The sequence below is a fragment of the Pseudomyrmex gracilis genome, unplaced genomic scaffold, assembly GCF_002006095.1.
Source record: "Pseudomyrmex gracilis isolate BER0280 unplaced genomic scaffold, ASM200609v1 scaffold_16, whole genome shotgun sequence".
NCBI classification, from domain to species: Eukaryota; Metazoa; Arthropoda; class Insecta; order Hymenoptera; family Formicidae; genus Pseudomyrmex; species Pseudomyrmex gracilis.
In genome coordinates, this window is record NW_018020600.1 from 1,201,684 (window position 1) to 1,211,282 (window position 9,599).

The 9,599-nt window shown below is 32.7% G+C and overlaps 1 protein-coding gene and 1 long non-coding RNA gene across 2 annotated transcripts; both read right to left on the reverse strand.

Annotated features, from left to right (window-relative positions):
* Positions 1-355: 355 nt before the first annotated feature.
* Positions 356-2,212, reverse strand: LOC109864043 (omega-conotoxin-like protein 1). The gene is made up of 3 exons (XM_020444850.1): positions 2,106-2,212; positions 1,136-1,287; positions 356-874 (listed from the first exon to the last, which is right to left on the reverse strand). The coding sequence occupies exons 2-3, from the start codon at positions 1,268-1,270 to the stop codon at positions 737-739; spliced, it is 273 nt and encodes a 90-aa protein (XP_020300439.1). The 5' UTR covers positions 1,271-1,287; positions 2,106-2,212; the 3' UTR covers positions 356-736.
* Positions 2,213-4,756: 2,544 nt separating this feature from the next.
* On the reverse strand, positions 4,757-5,847 carry LOC109864044. The gene is made up of 2 exons (XR_002251398.1): positions 5,508-5,847; positions 4,757-5,276 (listed from the first exon to the last, which is right to left on the reverse strand). It is a non-coding gene; the product is annotated as an uncharacterized LOC109864044 (long non-coding RNA).
* Positions 5,848-9,599: the final 3,752 nt, after the last annotated feature.

A 9,599-nucleotide genomic window follows, 5' to 3' on the forward strand; every position in this document is an offset into this window, starting at 1 on the left:
CGAAGTCTTTTTATCGAACAAAGGTTCGCCTTTTAACGAGTGTACGGTAAACCGAGATAGGAGATAGCGAATTTAAATGTCCTCGAATATAACAGACGGGACGTAGAGAGGCGCGTACAGGGCAGACAAAGCCGGGGGATCGTCGCGACGGATCTATCCGCTCGAAATTTTCGTCACTCGACAATCCCGGAATGTCCTTTTTCATCAACCCGTGCGTCGACAAGGTTTTTTTTTAGAAGTGGACATTATAATAGTTTGTCGCTAAGAAACTTGACGGAGGCGTTTGATAGTAAATGGTATTTCTGAAAATCCGTGGAGGTTGCTGATCGTCAACGACCAATAACGAACACGAAAATTAATCAAATAAATTGTTTTTAATTTTATTATGCGACCATCTGTGAACATATTTCTGGTTAAAAAAAGTGTCACAAATTTCTGAGAAAAATTATTGATGCACAAGACACAATCTGCTTATATTAGATTTTTTTTCGAGGTATCACTTACATTTGCATTGAGTATGTATATGTGTACTAATTTTTAGTTATTACACAACGTGTTAATTTTTTACAATATTGTCTTCTGATACGTGTTGTGTGTGTGTTGTGTGTGTGTGTGTGTGTGTCATAGGATTACTCAGATTCTAATTACATATTCTAACTTTTATAACCGCTTTTATGAGAGAGAGAGAGTTAATATTTAGTAGTATATAAAACTATAAATCACACACATTTTTAGATTAGTAATCTTTGCCTTTCCTGCCCAAGATCTTCTCCCGTTGTGCCATCAGTTCCTCTTCTGTAATTTGAACTTGACACCTATTCGCGTACCTGTGACATATCATATTAGAGGTGCAGCAGTCGGAGCTACTAACGCACTGAAAAATACAAGAAACAAAATATTACATAATACGTCACAATAAACTTGCCAAAATATTAAAAACTATTGCATAATAAATTTGTTAAAATATTGAAAATTCTGTAATAATGTTTTGAGTGGATTAAAAAACTTTTGGAAATATTGTAATTTAAATATCGTGAGTTTTCTTCGTTAAATACAGTGTTCGATATTGTGTCTTCAAAACTGAAGGCACATTGTTTCTCTTTATCAGAAAATATACAAGAATATATATACTAACGGGGTCACCGTGACGGCCACAGTTCCTCTGGGTACTTGATGATAGTTGACTCGAGATTCTACGCTTATCGGGTGCCCCCATGATAAGAGACGCGGCTAAAAGCGCCACAAAGACGTACAGCATTACTTTCGCCATCTTTTTAACGATGTAGTCTGCAATATAAACAAATGTAAATATTAGAACTCTTCACACTTTCTACATAAAAAAAAAAGATCTTTAACGTGATAAAGCTACAAAACTGTAAAAAAAATATATACATATGTGAGCGTAATTAATATATTTTTAACGATAAACTGAAAAGACACGTGATTTCGTCATTTTTGTTGTGTCATTCTGATGTAAACCCGTTGCTGCTTTCATTTTTAATTTATGCAGAACAGATTCAGACATTCATGAAAATTCAGCTTATGTAATGCGATAAACCTTGTCCATGAGGTTTATCTTAGTGCGCAACCATTCTGGTAACAGGTGAGTGATTCATCAAGGCCCGAGTCAATTGGCTCTTTGATGAACAAAGCAATTACAGTCTAAATTTATGTTTTATAATTTACTGTTATTCCTCAGTTACAAAACTGATATTAATGTACTGTTAAATTATCTTAATTATAGATAACCGAGTTTACGCAATAATGACAGGTTAATAAATAATGATGAAAAATAATAGATAAGAGAAAACGATGTTTAACACGTAATATAATTCCGTACATGTGCATAATTAATAACCATCTAAAATTTTACAAGCAAGTATTTTTTATACGTGCATACACATACGAAAAGTTTTTTAAACTTTTAAATTTTTTAAATAATTACCACTATATGTGTTAAAACTTTTCAATAGAACTTTGTAAGCCTGATTTTCTCTTAATTAACAAATGATTAAAAAATTGAAATAGATTATAATAACTAAAACTATCGGATGTTTGCTACAAAAAAATAGAAGTTATACTTTGTGTTGATAAATAATACTCACTGGACGCTCAAGCAAACGTTGAATCTGAATGTCTCGACAGCTCGACCTCGACTGACTTGTCGACTTACAACGATTAAGACATTTATACGATTACTCACTCACACAGACTTCTTACGTCATGTAGCACGCCTGTGGACGCATAAATAATTCAGAGAAACATATACATACATACATATGTGAGACATATAAGCTACTATATGTATCATGCTTCTTTCTTTGTGTTTATCTCTTCTGTAAATCCCAGAAATTCTATATAAACAGTATACTTTTAAAGACAGATTTCTTTGAAAATCCCGACATCGTACTTTCCTTATAATAATTTTTTTATTCTAATACATCAGAAAATTATAAAGTCAGAACAGATCGCAATATTCTCACTTTATCAATAATTACATTTCGCGATTACTTTATTATTAGCTTTACGCGCATAAGTACACGTGGTATCACTCATGGAATTCCTACTGTTGTTTATTAAAATTTTCTGACATTAGATAACTATTTTTTAATGTGATGTGATATATCTCTAGTAAAATAACAAGTCATTTGAAACGACTTGATTTTTGAAATTGACGTAATCTACAGCGCGTGCACGGCAATATTATTATTTTAGATAAAAATAGAGTAATTTTCTCTTTTCTTTGTGCATCGTAAACTATTTAATTTTGTTCGTGCAAATTGTTAGTATTTTAACGACTTAAAATAAGTCACTTATATTTTCATTCACGAGTCACTTGTAGCAATTCCGACGCGGCTCGAATGTCTAATGAAGTTAATGAACGCTGGTACATATAAAGAACAGTATCTATCGGCAGTATCTATTATAGTTACGTCAGTCTTGAGCTCGCTTTTGCAAAATTGTTTGTTCGGTTGCCGTGAATTTTGGTGATTTCAGTTATCACAGATCTTATAATACGCACACGAGCGACAAATATGAGAACGCAAAAGGCTTCTTCCGCTGATATTCTCTTTCCATTTCAACAGTATCGAATGCACAAGTGCTTTTTGCCCTTTGCGCCGGCATTCTATCGAGTGCATATTGCGCGCCTCGTGCATTCCATTGATTCCCCGACAAAGCGCTCTTGTTCTTTAATTCGGTTGACAGGAAACAACAGGAAAGGAAACTGAATCATCCGGCAGCATTGTCCTTTTGTTCGCCCCATAGTGGCTGAATAGGAATAGTCGGGGTTTTTTTCCTGTCATCGGCGAAGCTTCGACACATCATGAGCCGAATTAACCTTTTTAGTATATCCACAACGGTGGCAGACATGCTTGACGCTTTTTAAGCGACATTCACGTTTGACGGTTTTTACCGCCGTCACGTCGAGTCTGTACGACTCAAGTGTTATCGCCGCTTTGAGTTTTCCAAGTGTCAGTCTATCTACGTAGATATGACACGTTTAAGAAATGTACGCAATAAATATTTATATGTAAGTTGTCATAACCGTGCATTGCGTAAAATGCATTGCGTTTCTAAATCTCTAGTCGAAAACGTGGCCGGCAGTAATTTTCTAAACATATTGTGATGCATAAGTGCAAATAGAAAATAAACGATACAAAATAACTAGAAAATATACGTTTAAATAGCTTTTATCTTGCCGGTAATACAAAACGCGTTAACGATTTTGACTATATACATATTGTTGAAAATTAATATGAAACAATATAAATATCCGAGAATTTGCATTTAATTGGTGAAAATATAAACGTATAAAGAGTGCGTGCACATGTCAGATCCAGTTTAACAAAGTGCAACGTAATACCAATTATTTCTGTATTATTAAATATCATGCTCATTTTATATTGCATTTATATTGTCCATAAACACATGTTTTACGCAACGTTTATAGTGTTTTTATACACAGCCACTTTTATCGGCAGAATGTGCTAGTTGAATCATCGCTCCGTAATTAAGTAACGTTTGCAATTCTACTTTAGGATAAATCGTTTTGATGACACGCGCAATTAATATTTAAGAAACGAGCGCAGTCAAATTGGACGCGCGCAGTTTGATTTGAACACTTTTTTTTTCTTATTTAACTTTTACCTCTGTGAGAGTTTAGTTTTTTTTTTTTTTTTTTTTTTTTTTAATATATTAAGCACACTACTAATACCAAATTTCTATTATTTTTGCGTGTACAATTTACCTAGTTGATTAATTGATGTATATTTAATTATGCCTCTAACAACTAAACATAGCGTTTCCAGCAAGAGCTATAGTGTGTAATAATATATATTAAATTTCAAGCGCATCCGATTATACCCGCAGATGTATTTACGATAATCCCTCCAAATAATAATAATGGACCGCGCGATTGTCTAATTCGTTTTAGCCATTACCAAAAGAATTATTGATTGTAAGTACAAATTTCATTGTGTACACGGGGTAATCCCACAAACACTTTCTTTCCTTTTATCTATTCTCGTTATTATTCCGTGCGTAAATAATATAAATTCTATACTGACAAATATAAATTTGTTTTTGCTTGTGTCACATTCTTAAATATTTTTCACGAAAACAAAATTTGTACACAATTCTGATAATTAATAAAAGAAAAACAGATTTTAAATAAAATTCTCTCTCTTTCTTGTCACAACACTTAACTACTTATAAATATTATTTATAAATTCCGAAAACGAAGAATCAAACAGCGTTTAACTTAAAAAACTTTTCTATTTTGTTGGTTGATATTTACGTCAGTTTATACACATGTGTATTACAAACATATACAGAATAAATACAGTCGAAACAGCGAGGATATTGTATATACGCTATCACGATACGATAATAATAGAATGATAATTATTGTGTTACGATCATATTAATAAATGACTAAATAAACCTGTAGTGGCAGTACAATACATGTACAGTAAACGAACAATATGTAAAGTTTTTATATGTTCTTTATTTCAAGTGTGCGTGTGTACGTGTGAATGTAACATGACATTTTTTTTTTATTATAATATACGTTACATCTTGTGCGCGCATTTATATATTAAAAAAGAAAAGAACATACTTGTTATTTACGGAAGAATCTTTCTTATTGTTCAATCAAATTAGTTCGGACCAACAGGTCTTTTATCGTTGGGATCGGGCGGACCTGGTCTTGACACGCATTTATGAGCATAAAACAAACAATCTAAATGACGACAGCAATCGGAATAAGTTATGCACTGAAAAAATAATTGAAAAATATGATATTCGCATATGAAGATGTCTCGGAAATGTAACGTAAGAGATTTGACGAAAAAATATAAGAAATTATATTTCCATGCGCGTAACATAAAAAAACAAAAACTTTATGAATTTTTTCCATTTATATTTGTTTTATATAATCAGACAAATAATACACAAGAAACATTGAGTTTTTTTTCTTCAAATATATGCAAGTGTAAAATACTTACAGCTTTACCTATAGGACTGCACTTCGCTTTTTCTCCCTGAGCAGCAGCTAGTACCACAGCAATCATAACGAAAATGGTCAGAATAAAAACCCTCATTTTTCTTATATGTCAGATTTGATTTTTCCTGTAATTATATCTATATGTTGTCGTGTAAGTATTTTGCACGGGGTACGTGTGTATATAATAATATAGTAACTTCGACGATCGCAAAGCTTTTCGTACAAAATCTTGGGCCTACTGTCAGCGTCTGTCGCTCACGAACTATTGCGGGCACTTTTTGCAAGTGCACTCTTTTATAGGACATCTGTGACGTGTGTTTACGACACATGCGCCAATAATAATGAGAGATACGGTTATAAGAATACGGAGTAAGTAAAAAGTCTTTTTTATGACTCCGGTGATTGATAATCGAAGTCACGAAAACTGACTGAATGAGGTCACGTACACGTGACTTCGACTGTCAGAAGTGTTGTTAATACTTGCTATTATGTAGCAATAAAAAATGCTTCTATGTGAATTTATCTCTTGACACACGTGTACACACAAGGTCAATAAAATATTATAACGAAATAAAACTCTGGATGGATTTGTTATAAAAAATAATTCTAAGCGTTTTAATTAAAAAACAAATGAATTATCTATCGCTAATTATCAGTATCAAGTTTATTGGGAGAATACGAGTATGTTCCAGTTTTAAGATGTAGAAAGATGTAGAATGTATATGAATATAACTCACCGCTTTCTTGAACAACTGTATTGACGCAAATGGTCGGTAGTTGATCTCGAACGAATATTTATACACTTTATGCCTTGTATCACGAATGCGTAAGTTAAAAATATCAATATATCTGATATCTGATTATCTTATGTACGCGACTGAAAGAAACCATCTGTGTGCACAGCTTATTGACACTCGCAATGCGAGTATTTGATGTTTTACTTCAAACATTTCGTGATGTGTTCAAGTATAAAAAAACAATTCTACATGATAGTTTCATTATTTCTGTTTTCTATTTATGAAATTAATTATATACATCAGGTAAGTTGTACATATATATATTCCTCTAACCAAAAGGATTTTAACACTTATACATTTTATATAACATATAAACGCACAATAGGAAAATTCCTATTTACAAAAACTAATTAATATATAATTAGATATTGTGAAATTAAATGTAACGGAATCTTGTATAGAAAAATAATTACACTTTGACTCTGCAACTATTTGCAACTTTTATGTTAACGAAATATGTAAATCTTATCTTTATGACCTAAACACGTACGAAAGTGTGAATGCGTTGCGTACACTCTTTTTATCGTATCTTTGTAACGGTTTAAATTTTTGACAGAATAAAGAAACCAGGACGATAGGACAAGAGAAAGGTTTAATATCGACACAAATTCGAATAACTCTAAAAGAACTTTTACTACATGTCGATGGAGGGAAGCAAATATATTTTGAATTAAAGTGAACTGTACATTAAATTCATTGGTATTTTTACACTAAATACGAGATAAAATCGTAGTTTCTCCGTTCAACTAAATCCAGGCCGACTTATTATCATCCATTAATATTTGACACCGTTATCTTGGGTATTTCTCGGTAAAAATTTTCCGTTCGGTCCTCCGGTACAACGATCAGCCCATGGGTTGCACACGAAAGGTGTGCAACATTGTGCGTCTTCACTGCACTGTGAAGATATTAGACAAAAATTATAGAAACCGGCATAGAAACTTTTATCTTTGATACAAAACAAGTACATACATGCGCTAAGAAAAATTTTTACACTTTGTTAAAAATTAAAAGATATAAAAATGCTCGTCAATATTTAGTTTTCGAACACGTTATTTACGCAATGATACTCACATGAGCGCCAGGTGGTTCACAAGCCATGACCGCGGTCATTGCGATAAGTGCAAGACAAACGAGAACAATCAGTTTACCCATCTTAATAGATTGCTGCTCTATGAGATAGAGAATCGTAGAGAAGTGGCTTCCGAATTAAAGATTACGAGAGAGTTCACGTGTGGTATCTTTTACACTTGCAGGTACGAAGTGATCTGAAATCTCTCGACGATAGTTCACTTTATATAGAACGGGAAATGTACGTGAAGTGATAAGTTTTTTTGAAATATAATCAGTGTGTAGTGCATCTTAAGGATGTTTTGAGATGCACACGCACACACACGCTGTTATGTTCACTACTATCGTTTATCAGATTTCATCGATTGTGTAAATATCCCTGAGGTGTAAACACGTTATCTAAGAACGTACGCAGGTGAATCTTGAAAAATTCCTGGAAAAATGATACCTCCCGCAGAGCAATAACGCGATAACAAAAGCTCTTCCTTGTCTTTATGACAGTCGCGTGATCGCGTCACTTCTATTTATTTGATATTGCAAGAAAAATAGATTTCATGTGCGTAAACAACACAAACATATAAAATTTATTATTTTTATTCTTTTTTCTGATATTTATCATAAAATGTAATTTGCACGGAGAGAATAATATACAAAATCTTTTTTTTTTTACTGCGTAACTCCGTTATTAGCGATAACAAGATCAGTTGATTGCATTGCAAAATATACAAATGTATCATCAATTGACATTACTTTCTTCTCTCCTTTTTATTTACCAATTGTGAGAGTTTCTTGCAGTTATCAGATTTAATCTCAAAATAAGAGGAATTGCACTTGTTTTTAATTTTATATCATATGGAAAGATAAGACAAGCAAGCAAGGACTTCAATCAAGAACTGTCAAAAAGTCCATCATAAATTACGAAGTAAGATTCCATTTTCCGCGCAAGCTAAGAGAATATATATATATATAGAATTAAACGGGCTCGTATAAGAAAACGGAAATGGTTCGCTTTCTGGATTCAAAACGATTTAAAACCCAGAAGTCTGAATCACGTTAAGCTTAAACTTTAAATCACGTTATATAATTTGTATTAAAAAAAAAAACACACGTAATTGTTATACGGTGAAATATACATCAATGTTATTAAAATACACATAAGATAATCCAAAACCAGATTATCCTGAGATATATCCGTTATAGTTAGAATTATTATTTAATACGTTCATCAAATTCAAAATTGATCTAGGATTAATAATACAGTTTGCAGACCCTGATAATATTATTTTGTTTTCGCATTTCTCTCGCACTATGTGTGTATCCGCGCGCAGTTATTATTTCGACATTTGGTCGCGATATTCCGCGAATGATGTAGCAAAATATAATCACGTTTTGTCAACACACAGCGGCCGCGTCGCGGGTGCAGGGCAGTTTGCACATTCCCAACTTTTTATTGTCCAAAAGTGTCGCGATTTGATGTTAGTTGTAATCGTCCATTACGTTTTTCGCGCGCTGTCGGCGATAATTGGCGACACTACCAGCGTAATATTTCAGAACACCCGTCGTGTAACGGCGCTCACGTGTCATTCGGCCTATCAAACCCGCTCTCTAAATTGATTCAATTGTCATTTCTACACCCATGGGAGAAACCTCCTCCTATTTGCAAATATTCAGTGAAGCCAATGTAATTATTGTTACTTCTTTCCTCTTTCACGTGTGTGTCACATATTTGTCCGATCTTCAGAACTCGATTCCAATCCAACTTTACTTGAACAATTGAAACTTTATCTCGATGGAGTTCAAATCACATTTTTATTTATCTTAATATCTGTTTTAAAATTGTTACTCATGAATTTACCGATACTTTGTGTAATGATTTATAAACAACCATCGAAGGTTCACAATCAAAGCAATGAGAACAAATAAAATTGTAGAACAAATATATTTGTATTATTTATTGTTGAGCACGCACAACGTGCTCAACAACGTGTGTGTTTTACATTACATAGTAACATATTTTAAAACATTTATGAGGTTTTAGAGTATTTTGTGCTGTTTAACATTTTAAATCAAATTTCGATTCTGACTTTCTGCGAATCCGCATAATTTCAAGTATTTTCATCTAGCTAAATTAACGATATCAATAGTACATAATCATTATAATGAATTATATAATTTGGATAATTTGGTACATATAGTATTAATTATATGCATTAATAACAAACAAC